The 24,780-nt window shown below is 35.6% G+C and overlaps 1 protein-coding gene across 5 annotated transcripts in view; it reads right to left on the bottom strand.

Annotated features, from left to right (window-relative positions):
- Window positions 1-2,990: 2,990 nt before the first annotated feature.
- The window catches only part of KLHL13 (kelch like family member 13), a 111,586-nt gene continuing 89,796 nt past the window's right edge, over window positions 2,991-24,780 (bottom strand). For all 5 annotated transcript variants that reach the window (XM_021716546.1, XM_021716528.1, XM_021716536.1 and 2 more), the window contains 3 exons: window positions 14,886-15,681; window positions 6,936-7,049; window positions 2,991-4,571 (listed from right to left, as the gene is read on the bottom strand). In XM_021716546.1, the coding sequence (XP_021572221.1) occupies window positions 4,084-4,571; window positions 6,936-7,049; window positions 14,886-15,681 (1,398 nt within the window). In that variant the 3' untranslated portion in view covers window positions 2,991-4,083. The remainder of the gene's footprint in view (window positions 4,572-6,935; window positions 7,050-14,885; window positions 15,682-24,780) is intronic.

The following is a 24,780-nucleotide window of genomic DNA, read 5'->3' as shown; positions in this document are numbered from 1 at the left end:
TTCCAAGTAGCTGGAATTACAGGCATGCGCTACCACGCCCGGCTGATTTTTTGATTTATTGTAGAGATGAAGTCTCGCTGCCCAGGCGGGTCTCGAACCCGCGGGCTCAGGCAATCCACTCACCTCAGCCTCCCAAAGGCGCGGGATTACAGGCTGAGCCACCAAGCCCGGCTAGAGGTATGGTTTTTAGTCTCATTGTTTCATTCAGTCTTTGTTATTCTTAGTCACACTGCCAAATAACACAAGCAAAGATACATTTGACAATTATTTGGTAATGTATGATTAGTGAAGATATAAAGAATACAAAATGTAAATAGATGAAATGTTCACTATAAAATCTGAATTATGCAAGTTAAATTCACTGATGAAATAAATATTTTAATTATCTAGTATCCATATGGCATGGATGCACTATTGCTTAATTAAGCAAATATCTGATTTGACCTTATTAATATTTAGTATTTTTTAAACTGACAAAAACCCAATACACTGCCTAATAGGTCAACTTCTCTTACTACAGGTTAGAAAATTTTATCCTAAATATTGCATTGATGTATTTTGTATTATTAGAAGTCAAGGCATTAATGTATCAGAATGTATTCTGTATCAGAAAATGATGTATTGATGTATCAGAAACTACTTTAGAACATGCCCAAACTTTCTGATCTTGGAAGCTAAACAGGGTCAGGCCTGGTTAGTATTTGTATGAGAGAAATACTTTATATGGGTTATACAAAATTATACTGATTTTTAAGTGATAATTGTGTAAAAACAACATACTCGTAATTAGTAATAATTATCTTGACATGGGGGAAGACGATGGGTGACTTTATCTTCCTTCTTATGCATTCTACATTTTTCTACATTTTGCATTTTTATAGTTACCAGAAGTTTGTAAACTTTTTCTATTATGTGTCCAATTTAAAATAAAATCCCCTTAATCCTTAAAAATTTGCTTTGCATTTACTTTTCTTCCTGCCTCCTCACAAAGCTATTTGATGTTCCAAAGACTAAACCTGTGGTTTAGTGGCTAGAAAATGAAAAACACAAGGAAAGACACAGGAGCTAAGAATAAAATTAGAGCCATAGCCAACTTTCCACACAAGAATGTCTGCTTACTGTTCTTGGGAGGAAAACACGCAAAGGTCCTTGAAATTAGGGGGAAAATAATCACAAAGTGGAACAAATTAAATAAGACATTATTTGATTGCCCTATGTGGCACTCTATCATGGGCTAATATGAGGGGATTTAGCAATTCCCAGATAAATTTTACATATATATATAAAGAGCCAACTAACATCTTCCACAAACTAATACTCCAAAGACAACCAGCAATGAGTTTTGACCAAAAATATTAGATCTGGTCAACTCTCATATATATATATATATATATATATATATATATATATATATATATATATATATATATTTAAAGTCCCTGAAGTAATACTAGAAAAGAAGAATTTCAGGTCATAATTTCACTTCTCAGGGAAAATATTGATTATCAGATGAATTTTCTATAATTATAGAAATAAGCAAAATAAATTCTTTCTTCACCTTTTATACCCTAGTAACCTTGACCAAGAAGGAAAATTGTAAACCTTTTGAGATTTAACAGATTATATAACTTCTCTTTCAAGTAGGCCAAGAAATTAAGAGGGTAAATATGAGAAATGCTTATAAAGCCAACTAATGAATGACAGTTTTTTTAATGAAGAAAAATAGTTAATTCACTGTGAAGGAAAATGTGCAACAATTTCCCAGCTGTTAAAATTATTTAATAATAGCACTTACAGTAAAGTGCAAAATTAATTGCTATTCTAAATAGCATATGGCATGGATGCAGAAAAGGTAAGTTGTCAAACAGAACTGGGTATGCTTTGTTATCCCCTGTGGCAGACTGCTAGAAGATCGCCAACCCTATTTCCTCTTTCTGTGCACACATCTATCTGATATTTTCCAGTTCCCTTTTTGTTTATATGTAGCTACAGGACTGATTGTTGGCCAGTAGAATGTGGGTAGAGGCGATGCATGCCTCTTTCAAGCCTGACCACTATAGCCCTAGCACCTGCAATCCTCCATTTTTCTTCTGTTGACGGAATGGAGAAGACTCTGAGGACCTAGTTGGGGAAGGCCACAAGATAGAAAGAACCTGTGATCCTTGGAGAAGAGCCACCTGACCAGGAACTCCCACATTGGACTGTTTCAGGATCATCACTCTGTCCTGCACATTCTTCCATTTTTAGACAGGTGTTAACTATGGGCGAATGGCTAAATGCACTCTGCCTATCAGCAGAGAACTGATACCACTGGACCAGTTGCTGTGACTTAAGAACAATCTTGCCCAAGGGGGTTTTCAAATTCACACCAGGCTTCCCCCAACGTTCAAAAGTACCACTAATGGAAAAATTATTTTCTTAATTATGTTTAACTCAATATAGAAGTAGTGACATCGGCACTGCTAATTGCCCGCTGGTAAAGATATCTGACAACTCTTGAGTTGTTCTGGAATTGCCCTAAATTTTTGATTCAGGTTTAATCTAATAATTTGCAGATAAAGTGGGAAAGAAAACAATATGTTCCTAACATAATTCTCAAATAATCTTTAAAAAAAAATATTTCCTTTAGGATTCTAGGTCAAGACAAATCTCTAAGGTAATTTTCCACAAACCCTTCTCATTAGGAAAGATGAACTCACAAATGTAACTGCCTTTGTGGTTTAGACATGTCTGGCAGTTTGTCTATGGGAATGAAGAAGAGCCAACTAGCATCTCCCACAAACTAACACTTCAAAGACAAACAGCAATGAGTTTTGACCAAAAATGTTAGATCTGGCCAAACTCTTTTTTCTATGAATAAAAGTCAAAGATTCACTCAACCAAGCTGTTCAGTGCTCTAAGTTCTGATCACTTGAATCTTGCCATACCAAAACAAGATATTTAATAAAAGGAAGTCAAATCAGACAATAATGGGATGTCTCAGACCAAAATGACATTAAATGTTTTTTATTGAACAAAAAAAGATAAAATATGGAAGTTGGATTCATTGAGCAAAAGCAACTCTCCAGGTGAAGCTGCTATACTTTGTGCTAAATAACCTCATGAACTGAGAGTACACAGAATACATATAATATGTAAGTTATCTCAACAGCAAAGGAGAAGGAGTAAGTTACAGATTTTGAAGATAAAATTTGGTTAAGTGACAAATTTAGTTGCTCAAAATCGCTAGCCCTTATCCACCTAAATTCAGTATGGTTCTACTTATGTGCATTCAGTATATGCATACTGAATTCCCATTTTAATGGAAGCTGCTTCTTGAAAGAATGTTTTTTAAGTTCATATTTATTTAACGTGCCACCCAATTTTTTAAAAAATTTGTATCTGATATATGTATGTAGTGTATGTATTTATACACACTTGAAAAAACCTTGTTTATAAGTAGAGGGTTCATGCTGTTTTTTAAAAAATTAATATTGGTGTATTTTAGCTATTTCTCCTGTGTGTCTAAGAAACTTTATATGTTCTTAATGTACCCACACAGTCAGGTGGGTTGACATATGTCAAAAATACTTTATGAAAAGAGGGAGGTAGCTCATGCGAGTTGGCAATCTTTGTGTACTGTTTTCTGTTCGAGCAGGCTGCCTCCCTTTGACATCTTACAGCCAAAGATGAAAGGAACACTTTTTACTTTGAAGCCTAGTGAGCACAGTTGTACATTTACTATAATCAACCTTCAACTTGGTTTATTGGGCTTACTAATGTAAGATGACAAATACCTTACACCCAATACACAGCATCATTTAAGAAGTACTGAAGAAACATTTTATAGACAACACCTTTTTTCATATGTTAAACATCAGCTTCTATGGGATATATTTCCAGAATGGTTGTGATACCACTTTATACACATTCTAGGCCAAACAAACAGCACAAATAACATCAATGTTTTCTTTTTTTCCCCAATATCTGTATCAATTACTGGAGGCTATTCCTAACATATATACTACATAAGGGGGGGAAAGGAAGAGAATTTATGACACATTGCAAAGATAGAACTATAGCATTTTAGTTGTAGGGATGATCTTAAGGGGCAGAAAGAGGGGACTCTCTAGAAGGTGATGGTGTCGTTTCTTCAGGTGGAAAAACTGTGAGTGTGCAAGCTCGAATGCCACCAAGGGACTCTGGGAGGTCAAAAACCTTATGCCATTCATCTTTATCTGGATCATATTTCTGTACTATCTCTACCATACAACGATTATTCCAAGAATAACCCCCAACCACATAGATTTTATTTTCAAAGACTGCAACCCCAACATCACTCTGCCCTCTTAACATGGCAGCAATTGGGGTCCACTGGTCAAGGATAGGTGAATAGTATTCACAGCTTAGGACATCATCATAATCACTTGTTCCTCTGAAGTGATTGCCACCAATGACATAGAGCCTTTCTCCCACTGTACACATGCAGTGCAGACCTCTGACAGTGGTCATTGGTGCCTTCTGGATCCATTTGTCAGTATCAGGGTCAAAGCACATGAGCTCCTTTTGGAAAGTATCATGAGTAATTCCTCCTAAAGAATGAAAATAATAGGTGTGAGGTAAACAGATTACTATAAAAATGAAAAAGTAAGTAAAGGCTCTCTGTCATAGATAATAAACTTTTAGCCACATATTATGCTATAGTAAAGTTTATCAATACTGTTCGTAGAAATGTCTGCCCTCTATAAATACTTTCTCTGAATTAAAAATAAAGAAAACAATATTTTCATCTTCTTAAAGAACAAAACAATGGCTCATATTATTGCAATGATTTTCTCAAGTGGAGACCCATAGTATTTAAGAAGGTTTACTGAATAAAAATATATTTTGGCCACTGATAGAGTGGAGTCTAAAGTAAATTCCAACTACAAAGCAACATTCATTCCTTACTGCCTTCTAGTGGGTACCCCTGGGTGCTGAGTACTAGGCTAGAACACTTTAAATTTCAGGTGCCCGTTTCCTGAACTGCCATACAAAAATATCTACTCTAGTTATCTCATCAGGGTTGTGACTATGAAGTGACATATTTATAAAAATGCTTTGAAAAAGCTGAAAGTCTTGTGCAAGTGTGCAAGCTTATAAGAATATTTAGAATTGTTTATTTTGGGAGAGTTTTTGGTGAAGAGTGGGTAATATCATCTGCTATCAGATGAAAAACTAAAGAATTAAAATATTGGATATGTGGGGAATTTTATATGTGCAGCAGGTTTTTGCTGATCTACTGAGTCTTTATTATCTACAAAGTGTACTCTCAAATCACATAAATCAGTCTGTACAACGAAAGTATCAGACTATATCTTCTGAAGACAAGGGAGGGAACTAAGCTAATCTTCAGTCAAATCATCCAAAGCTCTACTATCAAGTGGCCTGATGGCAATCACTGTTTTCTTCTTCTTTATTGTATTTTTTCCTGTGCTTTATAGAATTCACAGAAACCAAAACAGTGTTCAGTGGTTTGAAAATGAGCCACAGTTTCTAACCTACTCTTGATCAGGAAGGTCATTTCTGCACTATATACTACTTATGCCAAAGCATCACTAAAACAATTCAGGTGTTATTTTTTCCCCAGAAGACTTAGATCTCTCATTATAATAGTATAGTAGCTACACACATAAAATAGGTAGGTGGTATAAATCATTGATTAGAGGAGCATATTATTTCTTGGCTGGCTGTTTCAATATAAGACATCCCATAGTTGCTCATAAAATTTAACACCAGAAACCTGCCAATCATACACTACAGGCCATTTGTTGATTGTTCTTGATTACAGATTTCATAAGGCAGTGTTCAGAGAATGAGACCACAAACACCATCTTAACACCTTTGTTCTCTAATAAAGTAACTGCTGGCCAGGCACTGGCAGGCCTTCAAAAGGGGAAAACCTGCCCTAGGTAGACTGTCAGGGTCAAGTGATAAGAACTTGCCTAACAGTTAAATGTCTACTACCAGAGGTGGTCATTACATTAAAGTAAGACTTCTTTCTAAATTCTACAGAGGGGTGATTTGAATACCAACAATTTGAGAATAAAAGTTGTTACTGGTACACCGTGAACAAACTCTAGCCATTTCAGAGTGTCTAAATGGAAAATATATCTGCCTGTGCCTTAAATATAATCCGCAGATAATTATTTATGCAATGAATTCATAGTAGGACTCCATTATAATGCTAAGGAAAAAAGAAACACATATTATGGGTTATACTAAAAGAGACAATTAACATTATTATATATCATTATGCATATTGGAAGCATGTTTTATGCACAGTAGAGCCTATACGCTATATAGTAATATATTTCTTCACATATTTTAGCTAAATTTTAAATAAAATGAATTAATTGTTGCTATCGAGACTATTAATGGTGCTTATTAGAATACAGTGCATGGGGACTAGAAAGCAAATTGGAGAATTTGAACACTTTCCAATTTCTTCTAAGTTATACATTTACAGCAGGATTCATTTGCTGCTACTCATATGAACTTACAGAATGCCCAAGGCATTCATATGCAAATGTATGCACAAAAATATTTTCTAAAATCAACATGAATTATACATGTGTGTGTATGTGTGTGTGTGTGTGTGTGTGTATGCACGTATATAAAATGATTTTAGAGAACAGATCTCACTATGTTGCCTAGGCTGGTCTTAAACTCTTGGGCTTAAACAAGCTTCTTGCCTCAACATAATGGTAGTAAAAATAATCTAGAAAAATGGATAATAAAAATTTAACTTATGTTAACCAAACAGAGATTATAGGTGCACACCACTCTGTCTGGCTAACATAAGTTACATTTTTATTATCCATTTTTCTGGATTATTTTTACTACCATTATATGGAAATATAACCATATACTTAAAAGTGTATGCATTATACTGTGTTCACATGATAACTGTTTACCTGAAATATACATCACGCCTCCATACACAGTTCCAGCATGGCCATAGTGGGGCTCACTCATTTTGGCAACATAGGTCCATTCATTTGTTCTTGGATTGTAACATTCTACTGTAGCTGTTTTAAAAAGAAGACGATGATTTTTAATATCAATTTCAGCAATTAATTATTTTTTATTCTAAGTGGAATAATAATATCCAACTATTTGAAATATATCCAGTATAGATATGAGAGACCCTGGGGGGCTCTTATAGTAATTATTGAGACTATATTAATATGAACTATTAATACATGTTATTTTAGACTAGATATATGAATACAACACATTTCTGTCATTGCAGAAATTGCTAAAATTTCTTTTCTTCTGGAATCTGGTTACATCTTTATAATTTCACATTTCTCCAATCTCTTTGCTCTAAAAATGGAGGAAGAGAAGATGAAAAAAATCACAAAGAAGAAAAAAATCTCAATTCTGAGTCCCTATGTTGACATACCATATAGGAACATTAATATATAAGAAGCAAAATTTTAAATTGAAAATGAAAGTATACACACTGAAGCCTATTGCTTTACTTCACATACAGAGTACACAATGGACACTGATGTTAATTTATCTACACTTATACTTTAAAGCCGGTAGCTTATATATACCATTACAGCCAGTACTAATCTTAACCTGAAGATGGTTGGCAGTTTAATATAAAGTTGACCTGGCGGGGCATGATGACTCACACCTGTAATCCCAGCACTTTGGGAGGCCAAGGTGGAAGGGTTGTTTGGGCCCAATAGTTCAAAACTAGCCTGGGAAACACAGTGAGACTCTGTCTCTACAAAAAAAAAAATCAAAATCAAAATTAGCCAGGCATGGTGGTGCACACCTGTAGTCCCAGCTACTTGGGAGAGTGAGGAAGAAGAATCGCCTGAGCCCAGGAGGTCAAGGCTGTAGTGAGCTGTGATTGTACCACTGCACTTTAGTCTGAGCAATAGAGTGAGACCCCCCCAACTCAAAATAAAATAAATAAAATACAATGTTAGGATCTTTATTAAGGGTATTTCCTCTCAGTAATAAATTTATCATCTTTTTTTTGAGTTGGAGTCTCACTCTGTCACCCAGGCTAGAGGGCAGTGGCCGCTCCCGGCCACCGCAGCCTTGACCTGCTGGGCTCCGGCAATCCTTCCGCCTCAACCTTCCAAGTAGCTGGAACTACAGGCTTGCGCTACCACGCCCGGCTAATTTTTTGACTTATTGTAGAGATGAGGTCTCGCCAAGTTACCCAAGTGGGTCTCAAACCCACGGGCTCAGGCAATCCACTCACCTCAGCCTCCCAAAGGCGCGGGATTACAGGCTGAGCCACCGAGCCCGGCTAAATTTATCATCTTTAATATAAAGTATTTTAGATAAGTGACCTCAACTTGCTCAAATATTTTTCAAACAACCTGTTATAACTTAAAGGATAGAACAATGACAGTCAAGACAGATGAAAGATGTAATTCTTTTTTAAAAAGAAGAAAGGCTATTATGAGGATTCTAGTCAAAATCACAAGTTATAGATTGACTTGAAAAGTTAACAATATTTATTGCAGACATTGACAACTGCTAATCCAATTTCTTGCCTCTCCCAATCTTACTGTTTTTCTTACTAACAGAACCACAACACTGCTCAGGGAAGCACTGCACCAAGCTAAAACCGAAATTCAATTTTGCAGGTTCCCTTGAAGTTTTGACCAATCATATAATATATTGCTAGGCAGTGATGTGTAAGCAGAAGTCTACTGAGTGATAAAGCCACTGGACTATGACTTAGTTACTTGCAAGCCAGTGCAATCCAAGTTAAACTGGCACATGCACCAATATTGTTTTTGACTATTTCCAGTCACTGGATATCTTTTCAAATGTTTATTTCCATTTGCCTTTGGCATGAATTTTACATAACTGCCAAGCAAAATTCTACTGAATGTATATTATTATCTCAATCTCTCTCTACACTTAACAGAGAACATAGTGTATTGATTGGTACTTGGCATTAACAAAGTAATTAATGAGAGGATTTTATGATAAAATAATCTAATCATACATCCTATCAGAAAGGGGATTTTAAAAGACTTCCAGGGATCATCTTCTCCAGCTCTTTGAAACCAAAGACAGAATTCACTATAAAGTTTTATATTTTTCTTAATGCAGGACTCTGCCTTAAACTTTGAAATTTCTAGATTGTAACTGCTTTTACTTATGTCTAATTCCAACTGTTCTGATGTGATTCCATTTATTTCCTCTTATTTCTTCTATATTGGAGTTAAAAGTTGAACAGATATTTACTTTTTATCATTATTAATATTTTCCTATGTAGAAAGATAATGCTGCTCCTCTGTGACAAGTTAATTGCAATTTTTTCCCTAAAAGGAGTTACAAGAATCCATCTATACTTTCTCACACAGTAGTGCCTCAGTGCAGGATGGCTATTAACCACCAGTAACACAATAACTATATAAGGGTTTATCATCCCTAAAATTTTCTTTTTCCAGCTAAATAATCCATCTCCTCCAGCATTTTCAGTCCTTTAATCTTTGTCAAACTTTAAACTTTATCCACGCAGAACTGCTATTGCTATCAGTAAAATCAATAGTATTTAGTTTTAAAATAGAATGCATTTAATTAAAAAGTAGATACATTTATTCTTATTTCTATTTTCCATATTTATAAGATAGTCAGGTATAGGTTAGTGCCAACAGCTCTAATGGGAGAAGGGAGAAACAGATGATGAAAAGCAAAGACTTGGCACCAGAAAGTGGTGGTTCCATCAAAATCTATGAGAGTTGGGAATGGTATGGAGGCAACTGGAGAAATCTAGAACAGGAGCCAGCAAGCCTCAGCCCATGAGCCAAATTCAGTCTACTGCCTATTTTTGTATGGTCCACAAGATAAAAATATGAATGGTTTTATATTTTTTTAAGTTATAAAAGAATCAAAAGACTATTTTGTAACAAATGAGAATCATTTAAAATTCAAATTTTAATGTTCATAAATAAAGCTCTATTGGAGCACAGCCTCACCTATTTGCTTATGAATAGTCTAGAGTTGCCTTTGCACTACAACAGCTGACATAATTAGTTGTGACAGAGATTGAATGACCCACAAAACTGGCCCTTTACAGAAGTTTGCTGACCCTTAATCTAGAAAATTAACCTTAGTAATCTGGTGGTCTAGTGTCTGAGAAGTTAGACAATCTCCCCAATTTAAGAATTACACTTAAGATGGTATTTCACATGTATCAAGAATTCTTATTTTCTTAGATGTTTCCATGGGAATTCAGAATCAGTCCAAAAAGGTGATGTGGATCATATTTGTTCTTTGGGATTAGAAAATAGATTAAGCCTGAAGGAAACCATCTGAACATTGATGGCTCCCCTGGAGGGGGCGTGGACTCTAGAAATATAGACTTCTGATTAGTGATCAAGAACACCCCAAACCCATTAAAATATATGGAAGCAGATTTTAGTAATTTTATTGTACATTTATTTTTTTAAAGTCCAAAGTGCTTTCTATAAGTTATTTCATTATTTGAAAATTTGGCTTATTAATATTTAACTGAAGTAAAAGATATCTGAGCTGTCATATTCCTTCAATGTAGAAAACCTCAATGGAAGATCAATTTCTTATATGACACAATTTTGAAAGGTGCCAGAAATAACTGACTCCTTTTACACTTAAGTGACAGCTACTCTGGCTTCCCCTAGTTTCCCATTGTAACCAGTGACAAAAGAAAACAGCGTTTCCAAGGAATTATATTTCAGCAACAAGCTAGGAGGATATGTACATGTATGTGTGCATACACATACACACACACACACACACACACACACACACACACACACCCAGAGATGGTCTTTTTTTTTTGATATACTATGTATTTAGCTTTTCCTTAGGTCCATACATTCCACGAAAGCATTTTAAAAGGTCAAGTGAATTAAAATGATCTAAAATGTCTTGCAAATGCTACCACTGTGTTCTTTTTATAATTATATATAGGCAATGGTTGTTGTTTATATGAAGAATATCTGATGTGCTGGCACTAATGAATCTGTTAAATTGTTACATAAATTTCCCATCAATACTACCTACCTCCCTCTATTTATATAAGCATATGAATATGTCAACCTAATCAGTTACAATGGGAATGTTAATTTATTATATAACAGATGTTAGAGTGTGTGTGGAAGGAGGAGATTCCATTTTTTCAAAAAACTTATGGGGCAAGAGAAAAGTTAAAATCTCAGCTTCGTTCTCACTCATAAGTGGACCTTGAACATTTATCACAATACTATAAAAAAGGGATTGACAGCCAGGCTCGGTGGCTCAGCCTGTAATCCCGCACCTTTGGGAGGTTGAGGTGAGTGGATTGCCTGAGCCCGCGGGTTCAAGACCCGCCTGGGCAGCGAGACCTCATCTCTACAATAAATCAAAAAATCAGCCGGGCATGGTAGCACGTGCCTGTAATTCCGGCTACTCGGGAGGCTGAGGCGGAAGGATCGCTGGAGCCCAGCAGGCGAGGCTGCAGTGGACGGCAGCGGCCACTGCACTCCAATCTGGGCGACCGAGTGAGACTCCAACTCAAAAAAAAAAAAAAAAAAGAAAGGGATTGGCAGTAGTGGGAAACTGCCAGGGGAGGCGGGGGTGGGATTGGCAGTTGAGGGAAACTGCTAGGGGAGGGAGGGGCACATCTTATCAACAAGGGTACCTGCATAATCAACATTTATATACCTAACCATGAATTGTACCCCACATCTTTAAAATTAAAATATTAAAAATTAAAAAAATTAAAAAATATAATAAAATATCTGCTTGTAGCTGGAACATTCAGAAATATAAGCAAGAGTTTCTTTAAAACCAAAATCTGCTATTCTGCAAAAACGATGGCCCCAAGAAAACTGGAAAGGCCAGTTGCCACAAATTCATTTCTTACTTATATAAAGGGAAACACTATTAATGGATAGAATTCAGAAAATCTTATTTATATTGTTCTTTGATAGGGGTAATCAGGGCAAGCTAAGCAAGTTTATGTGACAAGACAAGACTATCTACTTCTTGTTCCCGTTTGAGTATAACATAGAAGAAGCTCAAAGGCAAAGGGATGGGTCAGAACAAAATGAAGTCTCTTGTTTCATGTTTTTTTGTAACAACTCTCTTTGGTCTAAAGGTTCTCTGAAATCAAGACTCTCAATTTGAGGGCACTTCATAAGTCAATCACACAATTTTTAAAATTTCAAATCTGTTTTAACTTAAAATATTTAGTACAAAATTTACTTGGCGTATGATGTTAGCCATGGGCTTTAAAGTGTGCTTGATGTATATGCTGATTTTAAGGGAATCATTTCCTACAAAAGTTTAGTTACTTACAGAATATCATTTCAAATGGAGTGAAATATCAAATAAATGGACTATTATTAGAATTAGTGTAGTTTCTTGGTATGGAGGGTTTGTGTCTATAGCATAATCAGATGTGCATTTTTTAAAGAATGCAATTTATAAAATGAGAAAAATGGGTCATATTTATCATCAAGAGGGAGACTATTTTTTAAAGTCATTATCTTAGGTTAACTTTTAGGGATATCATTTTAAAAACCTAAATATAATCAAATTGTTAATATGAATTTGGGAATAGCTCACAAAAAAACATGATTCCCTTATTTCTTTTCACTTTCAAAATGAAACACAGAAGACTTTATAATCAGAAATGGAGGGGGAGTTCTGAAGGTCAAGAGCAAAGGAAGCCTGTGTATGAGTCACTTGTCCGATGAGGTAGCCCATTTTTTGTTCCCAGATGGGTATAACAAACATAGAAGGAACTCAAAGAGTGGGAATGGGTCAGAAAGACTCTAGTTTCTTTTTTTATGAAACGACTCTCCATGGCCTATTATAAACTCCCAGAAGAATAAATCTTCTAATTAATATTAGGAGCAATATATTGAAAATTTAGTAACTACATATCAACAGGGATGATAACATCAACAAGAAAACATTGATTTGGAACAATGTAGCTATTTCCTTTGAGAAAAGAGACCACTGACTGCCACTGTTGATGGCCTATTATTTGTGAATCCAAAGATTATCTTACACAAGTGGCTTTTCCAAGAAACAACCAAGTCACTACTTGTACCTTCCGGATTGTACCAGACACCATAAACTTAAAATAATATAATAATGTAATAATATGAAAAATCATTAGTGTGTAGGTTAACCAAGGAGATCTGAATGATAATTCTACACGAAGGGCATTTATGCTTAAAGTGCTTCTAAAAATCTGATTATTAAAATATACTGGGAAACGTATGTAGTTTAAGGTCATTATAGAAAATCTGGTCTTAGAAAAAGTGTCACTGTAAAAACAAAGGAATAAAAAACTGGGAGTAAAGATTAGTAACATTAAGACCATGTCACTAACAAAAAAGAGCTTTAAAAACAAGAAAATATAAGAGCTGAGAGCTTTTACATTTAGGTCTCTGATCCATTTGGAGTTAATCTTTGTGCATATACACGATGGAATACTACGCAGCCATAAAAAAGAACAAAATCATGAATTTCGCTGCAACCTGGATGGAACTAGAGTCTATAATACTGAGTGACCTCTCACAGAAACAAAGATCCGAGTATCACATGTTCTCAGTCATATAATGGACCTTGAACATCCAATGTAATACTATAAGAAAATGACTGATGGTACTGGGAAACTATGGGGGGGAGGGGGATGGGATTAACAGTAGCAAATATCTGTCAGGGGATAGGAAAACACCTCTTATCAACAGGGTGCCTGAATGAAACGTAATTGTCCACCTAACCCTTAACTGTACCCCACAAAACCATAATAAAAAATACTGATTAATTAAAAAAAAAGAGCTGAGAGCAATTCTTTTCTCCGACAAATAGCTTAAACTCAAATATATTCAACTACCTTTTATTCCTTAGAATATTTTTTGAAAGATTCTGAGAATTACTCTGAGTTTATCCAGAACTAGTGCAAATATATTGAACTTCCCCAGCATTATGAAGCCTGGAATATTGGTCAATAACAAGGACTCTATTTAAAATAAAGAATAAGAGAAAAGGAGTGAAAAAAAAAATGCCAGACACCAATGTCAATGACAGATCTATCAGTCACAGCACAAAATGTGGTCTTCCTGCCATTTTGGGGGGAAAAGTACACTGTCCCAATTTGATCTGAAATAAAATTAAACATTTTAGCAGTAATTTATACAGCCAAAGTATCTCTATGTTAAAGAGTACTTGTGACAAATCTTAGATTAAGAAGACAAAAATGTGACCATCAAATAAAACCAGATCAGTTTACAGTGAAGAAAACTGTCTAGTATTTCACCAAAAGAAAAGTATTTCTAAAACTAATAGTCACAGATCATAATTCACAGTAAATAAACTTTGGATAATTTTGAACTCTGTATATTCAATCTATAAAGAAAATGATCTATGTGGCCTCTGATAAGTAGCCAATTACATAAAAAAGAAACAACAAAAATCTTCCATAATGAAGGATTTTAACCTGCTTAGTAAACTATCAGCTTAGTAAACTATGTGAGCTTTTACAACGGAAATGATAAAACATGCCAAATTTCTGTTCAATATTCATTTAGAATTTAAATTAGGTGAATATACTTTTTAGGTGAACCTTCAAGATGAAAACAACATGTATTGCACAAATAAAATACTCCACAACATACTGATATATTTGGAAGATATAATTTGTGCCCCAGCCAACAATATCTGCCCAGATACGGCATATAGATGGTCTCTAATATCTTCTAAGAAAGAAAATAGTCTTAAAAATAAACCTTAGCTACATTATTTTGAGTTTAATTTTACAGAACTGCTTATTTTGTGATTTAACAAGAATTTCTGGGTTTAAAAAACTTGTCTCTATGCTTAGTATAAATGCACACACTTACGCAGTTCACCTGCTGCATTTCGTCCACCGACAGCATACAGATATCCTTTGAGGGCACTTAGGTGGAAGAAGGTGCGCTTTTCATTTAAAGATGCAACTTGCATCCATTTATTGTATCGAGGATCAAATCTGAAGACTGTATCGACTGCTGTTTTCCCTTTTGTGTCATAATTACTCTGTCCACCAACGACATAGAGGAAATTTCCAATGACGGCAATGCCATGCTGGTACCTTGGGGCATCCATAGGGGCTAATGATTTCCACTCATGGGCCTTTTCATCATACATGCGCAATTCCTTACTGACAACCAGCTGCTGCCTCAGCACTCCTCCTAGTGTAACCAAATGAGTGGTGTCAGATCGAATGGCAGTCCTGTCTGACTGCATAACTGGCTGCATATATGGCATCATTTGGTAATTGCTGGCTTCCAAAAGCAAATTCACACAAGTATTGTCAGTTCTCATGAAATCCACTGTTTGCACGTAATTAATGAGCTCCTGTGGTGTCATCAGTGGAAATCGTATGTTCTTCATTAATTTTGCTGCAAAGTCCATTCGAGGCTCTTCCAGGCGGAGCCAACGACAGGTTGCCTTAAAGAGCTCAAGTTCAGTGCAGTGCTTAAGGCTATTACTGGAAAGCACAAAGGCAAGACGCTCAAAGGGGAGTTTCAAGAACTCCCCAGTGCTCAGCAAGGCAGGAAAATTCTTCAAGACGAAACTGTTAACGTATTTATCCACTTCTGTCAGGTTGTAGGTGTTGGCAATCCGCCCAACTTCGACACAATTGTCTAGAGTGACCTATTAAGCCAATTTTTAAAAATTAAAACACAACTACTTTCATGACACATCTTGATAACACAAATTCCTGTTCTAGAATAAGAGTAAATTATATTTTTAATGTCCATATAGATGCAAATAAAAATTCTTATCTAAGCGTATCAATGATCTAAAGAGAATTGGGAAACCACTTTTACATAATCCAGTAGAAGGATGACAAAAAGAAAAAGATTAAAGTCAGTTTAGAAGTTACTCTAAGACAGTGTTATAACTTGACTATGGCCCAAATCATTACTTTTCCCTCCTAAAAAAAATGTATTCCATCCTCACCTCCCCCATACTAATAAAATTCTTGCCAGAAGGAAATTTGGGGGAAAGAGAAGATTATTTTATTATGGTTCATGTCAATCCACTTCTCAGTCATAATTCTTAAAAGTACCACACGGCTAGCAGACCCAGAAATAGAAAAGCTCTAATATTGGGCCCCTAGATTTCCCTTTCATGTAAACGGGCATCACTCATTACTATCATTCATTTTGTTCCCTCAAAAGTTACTACTCGTAATAAAAATAATTTAATACGACAACTATTCCTAGGGTAAAGTTATTATCCACATTATTTAACTGGAAATAGAAGCAAGGAAATGGTATTTTTGAGGGCAAGAGGGGAGTATCTAAATCAAATCACTCATGTAGATGAGTTTTGGGTATCTATGACGACTGCTTCCATCGTAGCAACACAGTTTTCCTCAGCCACTCTCTCACCCTCAGCATATTATATTTCTGTCTGGAGTTCAAATGAGTCCAGAACCATTTCCCCAGCACACAGTAAAATATACCACAAAGTAGAAAGCAGGCAAAGAAGAGAAGCAATAGAAAGGCCTTTCCTAAGTAGAACTTCCTTTCAATGCTCTAATAACTGACTAGTCAAAGAAAAAATCAGAAAAAAATCACATCAGCAAAGGTAACATAAGGAATAAACTACAAAAATAAGCCTACCATACAAAGGTCGGTATGTGAGCACACAAATAGAGACAGTCATAGGCAAAAGACCCAAATATTGCTTTTTTTCTTAAATTTTGTCAAGATGTGTGTTTGCAATATCACACAAACTTCATAAACGCCTTGTTAACCTCACATCTGTATTATTAACAGATTGGCAGATGGTAAAAAAATAATAATTGGCTAATCCTTTTATTGTCATTCTTTTTAGACACTCAAATGAAGCTAAAAACATTACTTCTCTGCATAAAATGGCCCAGTTATAATATAATACTACTGAAATTGCTAAAGTTAATACACAAGCTATTTTCTTTTTCTTTTCTTTCTTTCTTTTTTTTTTTTTTTTGAGTTGGAGTCTCACTCTGTCTCCTAGACTGGAGTGCAGTGGTCGCTCCCGGTCACTGCAGCCTCGACCTGCTGGGCTCCGGTGATCCTTCCGCCTCAGCCTTCCAAGTACTGGAACTACAGGTGCGCGCTACCACTTTCGGCTAATTTTTGATTTGTTATAGAGATGAGGTCTCACCAAGTTGCCCAGGGAGGTCTCGAACCCGCGGGCTCAGACAATCCACTCACCTCAGCCTCCCAAAGCACGGGATTACAGGCTGAGCCACCGAGCCCGGCTCACAAGCTATTTTCATAGATCTATTACTAAAAATGAATTTGCACTCTTTTCAAGTAACTGATTTGCTTTACAAAAATCATCAAAAATATTTAATTTCTTATTTTACTTAGTAGCTATGTATTTAGAAATACCTAAAACATAACTAACACAAAAGAACTAAAACAACAAATTAACAAATCTGGAGCCTCTAGAAATGTACAGCAAAAAACTGTATCAATACCTTGGATTTCTAATATGGTTAATAAAAAGTCTATTTTAATCTAATTTTATGAGTGGTAGGTTGGTGTCTCATAAAATTTTAAGTTGTATAAATGGAGTTGCAGTTGATACCTAATTATCAAAATCATCCTGGGTGGAAGGAAATTCTGTCTAGGGTAATGAATGCACTTCCCAAAACAAGTAAGAAATATCCTTTCCCCAGAGTGAAGGTAATTTGCACTTTGGAAGATATTGATAGTATGGCTAAGCATAAGATGATGACAACAAAAATATAATTCTCAAGTACGCAAATTCTCACTATTATTGACATAATTACTCATAAAATAACAAAGAATGCGTATTTTTTATTTTATTTCATTATATTTATTTTCCCCCATAGAACTGAAGCTTAAGAAAGAATGGGTACTTTAAGTGAGCAAAATGATACCACCAGGTGTTAGTTAACAGACTTATAGCTAAGTTTACAGCATGTAAAACAGAGCAAGATTAAAGCCAAACTGTAGAATTCAGAAGTATTTAATGCCTTCTCTTTTTCCTCTTCAACTTTATCCATTGAGAAAACAATATCTAAATAACAGGAGAATGAAACCTACTTTTTATTTCAAGGCATTTGGAAAATACCTTCTATATAACAGTACATTCATTTATACAGACGCACAAGACAGAAAAAGATTTTGATAGACCTAGTCAATACAGATACCTGCCTGCTCTTTTTCTTAGTAATCACCAGAGAATGGTATTTCTCTGAATTGTTGTCTTCCTGATGAAGAACTAAGTACTTTCAATAGCTCAAGTACAACTGTGAGTATACAACAAAGGTTAAATACTACAAATATTAACAATACAAAAATTAAAAGTACAATTATAGGTGCAATTAAAAATAGAATGCCTGTTGAATTAATATAGAAAATTACTTGAACCTTATTAATTTTAAAATGAGACACAGATAAGAAAACTATGCAACAGGAAATTACTTCTTATCAAGTACATATAATCGAAGGTTTAAAATGAACCATAGGACATAAGGTTAAAAGAAGCAAAGCCTACAATGATAGTTAACAATATAAGCAGACCAAAACTGATGAAATAATAGTAAACAATTTTCAGAGAAATACAGGATTATTCTATGATGGTTCATTCCAATCCACTTCTCAGTCATGGATCTTTAAAAGATGCCTCAGCAAACGCAGTACTTAGAAAGCAGTACTTCATATGTGTTTATATCTCTATAAACACATATGAAGAAAACAGTAAGATCACAAGTTAACGGTCCAACAGGTCACCTAAGGGAGCTGGAAAAACAAGACCACCAAAACCCTAACTTCAGCAGAAGAATCCAGATCACCAAAATAAAAGCCCAAATACGGGACATAGAAGACAAAAGTATCATAGAAAAAAATCAAAACAAAAAGCTGCTTCTTTGAAAGGATAAACAAGATTGATGAACCCTTAGCAATTCTGGCCGAGAAAAAGCCCAAATAAACACAATCAGAAATGCAAAAGATCAAGTCACAACTGACCTGAAGAAATATAAAAGATTATCAGAGACTACTATGCACACTTGTATGGAAAAAAACTCCAAAACCTAAGTGAAATGGAGGACTTTCTGACAGCACACAACCTCCCAAGGTTGAAACAAGAAGAAATTGAGATCCTAACTAGACCAATAACAACTCAGGAAATTGACTTTGTCAAAAGAAAACCACCCACAAAAAAAGCCCTGAACCAGATAGTTTTCCATCAGAATTCTACAAAACATACAAGGAGGAGCTGATACCAATCCTATTGAAAGTTTTCCAGGCAATCAAGAAAGATGGCACTCTCCCCAAATCATTTTATGAAGCTGACATCACATTGATACCCAAACCAGGTAAAGATCCAAGAGAAAAAGAAAACTACAGGCCAATATCCTTGATGAACATAGATGCAATAATTCTCAACAAGGTTCTAGCAAACTGGATTCAACAACACATCTTAAAAATCATCCACCATGACCAAGTAGGCTTCATCTCCAGGATGCAGTGCTGGTTCAACACCTGAAAGACTGTAAATGTAATTAAATACATCAACAGATGTAAAAATAAGAATCATATGATTATATCATTAGATGCAGAAAAAGCTTTTGACAAAGCCAAGCATCCTTTCTTGATTAAAAAAACTCTCAAATACCTAGGCATAGATGGAACATACCTCAAAATAGTAAGAGCTATCTATGATAAACCCACAGTTAACATACTGCTAAACAGACAGAAATTGGAAGCCTTTCCCCTAAAAACTGGAACAAGACAAGGCTGCCCACTTTCACTTCTCCAGTTCAACATTATATTGGAAATCCTAGCTAGAACAATTAGACAAGAGAAGGAAATCAAGGGTATCCAAATAGGAAACAAGGAAGTTAAGTTATCCCTCTTCACAGATGACATGATCCTATACCTTGAAAACCCAAGAGAATCTATCAAAAACCTCCTTGCACAGATAAAGGACTTTGGCAATCTCAGAGTATAAAATAAATGTGCAAAAGACAGTCACATTCTTATACACCAACAATAAACAGACAGAAACCCAAATAAAAAGCACAATCCCATTCACAATAGCCACAAAAAAGAGAAAGAAATACCTTAACATCTTTCTAACAAAAGAAGTGGAAGGTCTTTACAATGAAAACTACAAACCACTGCTCAAAGAAATTCAAGAAGACACATACAAATGGAAAAATATTCCATGCTCATGGATTGGAAGAATTAACATAGATGTCCGTTCTACCAAAGACAATCTACAGATTTAAAGTAATACCTATTAAATTACCAAAGTCATTCTTCCCAGACCTGGAAATGACAATACAGAAATTCATATGGAAACATAAAAGACCACAAATAGCCTAAATGATCCTTAGCAAAAGAAACAAAGTGGGAGGTATCACACTTCCAGACTTCAAACTCTACTATACTACAATAATCAAAACAGCCTGGTATTGGTACAAGAACACGCATATAGACCAATGGAACAGGATAGAGATTCTGGAAGCCAAACCTCAATTCCTCAACCAATTCATCTTCGATAAAGTCTCCACCAACAACCAATGGGGCGAGGAGAACCTATTCAGTAAACGGTGCTGGGAAAACTGGTTGATCACATGCAGAAGACTCAAACAAGATCCCTACCTATCACCATACACAAAAATCAACTCTAAATGGATCAAAGACCTAAATGCAAAACCGCAAACTATAAGAATCCAAGATGAAAATGTGGGAAATGCCCTTACAGAAATTGGAATAGGCAACCAAGTCCTGATCAACTTTCCAAAAGTGAATGCCATAAAAGATAAGTTAGACATGTGGGACCTCATCAAACTGAAAATCTTCTGCAAAGCAAAAGAAACCACCAAGAGAGTGGGGAGGCAGCCCACCTAATGGTAAAAAGTATTTGTTAACTGTATATCTGACAAAGGCCTAACAGCAAGGATCTACAAGGAACTCAAATGTGCTGAAAGGAAAAAAAAAACAAACAAACAACCCCATTTAAAAATGGGCAAAAGATATGAATAGACACTTCTCAGAAAAAGACATACAAGCAGCCAACAGATACATGAAAAAATGCTCAGCCTCACTAATCATCAAAGAAATGCAAATTAAAACCACACTGAGATACCACTTAACTCCAGTTAGGATGGCCAACATCAATAACTCAAAAACAAACAAACAAACAAACAAACAAAAAAACATGCTGGAGAGCATGTGGGGAAAAGGGAACACTTTTACACTGTTTGAGGAAACGTAAACTAGTACAACCTCTGTTGTGGCGATTTCTAAAAAATCTGAAAATCAACCTTCCATACGACCCAGCAATTCCCCTTCTGGAAATATACCCAGAGGAATTCAAATCACTCTATAATAAAGATACCTGCACACGCATGTTTATTGCAGCATTATTCACAATAGCAAAAATATGGAGCTAAATGTGCTATCGAAAGTGAACTAGATAAAGAAAATATGGTACATTGACATTTACATGATGGGATATTATGCAGCCTAAAAAAAAAACAAAATCATGAACTTTGCAGCAACCTGGGTGGAATTAGAATCTATAATACTCAGTGACTTATCATAGAAACAAAGATCTGAGTACCACATGTACTCACTCATAAGTGGACCTTGAACATTTATCATAAAACCATAAAAGGGATTGGCAGTAGTGGGACACTGCTAGGGGAGGGGGGCACATAGCATCAATAAGGGTACCCACACTTTACCTGTATGATGACCACATATGTACCTAACCCTCATTTGTACCCCACATTTTAAAAATGAAATATTTTTTTGTAAAGTGTCTCAGCTAGTAGGTCTCCAAACATTTAGCTTAGATAGTATTTAAAAATGGAGGCTGGGTGCAGTGGCTCTCGCCTGTAATCCCAGTACTTTGGGAGGCCAAGGAGGAACGATCACTTAAGCTCAGAGGTTTGTGACCAGTCTGGGCAACACAGTGAGACCTAGTCTCTACAAAAAAAAAAGCTGAGCATGGTGGTATGTGCCTGTAGTTCCAGCTACTCAGGAGGCTGGGGTGGGAGGACTGCCTGAGTCTAAGAGGTCAAGGATGTGGTGAGCCATGATCATGCCACTGTACTCCAGGCTGAATGACAGAGTGAGACGAGATGCCAACTCAAAAAAAAAAAAAATACATGCAGTAGCATAATATATAATGCAAACTATGCATATAAGAGAATACATTATACTTTGACAATATAAAATATGAAGTTTAAAGCTTATTTTAAACATTCCTAAGTAGAAAGAACTCTAATTTCTTCTGAATTCATCTTATTTCATCTGAAAACCTGGCCAAAATTCCATAGAAGGTATACTTAAAAAACAGAGTTATAACAGAAGTTAATCCAAATAATTATATTGGCATTTAAAATAATAGAGCAGCAAAAAATTCTTCAACAATGTATGGAAGCCTATACATTTGTTTTTTAAATAATCAAATGCTCATTTAAGTTTCCTTGATATAAATTATGCTATATAACCAAACAATCCTTATATTCATTCTAAAGACAGTTCCAACACCATAATTTTGTAAGAGGCATTCTTGTTAACATACTGGTACTCACTGCTGCTGTACTGTTCACATTATACTCAATGTACTCAAATACTGTCATTAACATAATTTAATATTTTAATGGAAGATTTCATCAGAACTCTAGGATTTTTTTTGTTAAACGTTGTTTTATACAAAGAAATTCCCATTTGGAAATTTTTTAAAAATCAAGTATCTGCTTTTGGATTCTCAAGTGTAAAAACTAAAAAATCTGGCAAAATTTGGGAAACTCTTCAGCCATTCGATGTATCCAATTCTCCTTGTTGCTATCTAGTTTATAAAAATGACAGCCTGCCATCTAGTACAACCAATGAAGAGAATGAAATCATGTCCACCGGAAAAATAACTGTGAAGAAATCAAACTAGCTACTTTGTAGGGGCCAGAGGATGTACAGGTACCTTCTCTCAAGCCTCATTCCACATATGAAAACATCAGAGGAAGCCAGGCACAGTGGCTCAAGCCTGTAATCCCAGCACTTTGGGAGGCCAAGGTGGGAGGATTGCTTTAGCCCACGGATTTGAGACCATCCTGGGCAACTTGGCGAGACCTCATCTCTACAATAAATCAAAAAATTTCTGTACAAAACCCGAAACCCACAGGACTTAAGAGAGAAGATAGACAAATGGGACCTTATTAAACTGACAAGCTTCTGCAAAGCCAAAGAAACCATCAAGAGAGCAGGGAGACAGCCCACAGACTGGGAAAAAGTATTTGCCAACTCTAGGTCTGACAAAGGCTTAACATCCTGGATCTACAAGGAACTGAAGCGTACTGAAAAGAAGAAAACAAACAACCCCATTATAAAATGGGCAAAAGACATGAACAGACACTTCACAAAAGAAGACATTCGAGCAGCCAACAAACACATGAAGAAATGCTCAACCTCACTAATCATCAGGGAGATGCAAATCAAAACCACACTGAGATACCACCTAACTCCAGTCAGAATGGCAATTATCAACAACTCAAAAAATAACAGCTGCTGGAGAGGGTGTGGTGAAAGGGAACACTTCTACACTGTTGGTGGGAGTGTAAACTAGTGCAACCTCTGTGGAAAGCAGTGTGGCGATTCCTAAAAGCTCTAAAAATTGACTTCCATATGACCCTGCAATCCCCCTACTGGGAATATACCCTGAAGAACACAAATCACTCTATAAAAAAGATACCTGCACACGTATGTTTATCGCAGCATTGTTCACAATAGCAAGAACCTGGAAACAACCATGCTGCCCATCAAAAGAGGACTGGATGAAGAAAAGGTGGTACATATACACGATGGAATACTACGCAGCCATAAAAAAGAACAAAATCATGAATTTTGCAGCAACCTGGATGGAACTAGAGTCTATAATACTGAGTGACCTCACACAGAAACAAAGATCAGAATATCACATGTTCTCACTCATATAATGGACCTTGAACATCCAATGTAATACTATAATAAAATGACTGACGGTACTGGGAAACTATGGGGGGGAGGGGGAGGGGATTAACAGTAGCAAATATCTGTCTGGGGCTGGGAAAACACCTCTTATCAACAGGGTGTCTGAATGAAACGTAATTGTACACCTAATCCTTAACTGTACCCCACAAAACTATAATAAAAATACTGATTAATTAAAAAAAAAAAAAAAAAGAACTGCCATATAATCCAGTAGTCTCAACTGCTGTGTATTTATTCAAAGAAAATGAAATCAGTATATCAAAGGGATACATTAAACCCCCATGTTTATTGCAGCCCTAGTCACAGTAGACAAGATATGGAAATAACCTAAGTGTTTACCAGCAAATACATCAATACAAATGTAGAGTATATATACACAATGGAATATAATTTAGCAATAAAAAATGAAATCTTGCCATTTGTAGCAACATGGATGGAACTGGAGGTCATAATGTTAAATCAAATAAGCCATCACAGAAAGGTAAATATCACATGTTCTTGCTTATATTTGGAAGCTAAAAAGTTGATCTTATACAGGTAGAGATAGAGTAGAATGATAGTTACCAGAGTCAGAGAAAGGTAGGAATGAGGAGGTGAATGGCTTATGGGTACAAACATACAATTAGATAGAAGATTTTGAAAGAATTATTCCCAAATAAACCCACAAAACTGTGAAGTGTGTGCATTTGTGTGTCTTGGTATTGAAATTTTCTCTTATCCCTATGTCATAATTATACATTCC

This window comes from Carlito syrichta, unplaced genomic scaffold (assembly GCF_000164805.1).
Source record: "Carlito syrichta isolate Samal-C Ts95f unplaced genomic scaffold, Tarsius_syrichta-2.0.1 Scaffold106073, whole genome shotgun sequence".
In the NCBI taxonomy this organism is placed as follows: Eukaryota; Metazoa; Chordata; class Mammalia; order Primates; family Tarsiidae; genus Carlito; species Carlito syrichta.
This window is presented reverse-complemented; position numbering and strand designations above follow the sequence as displayed.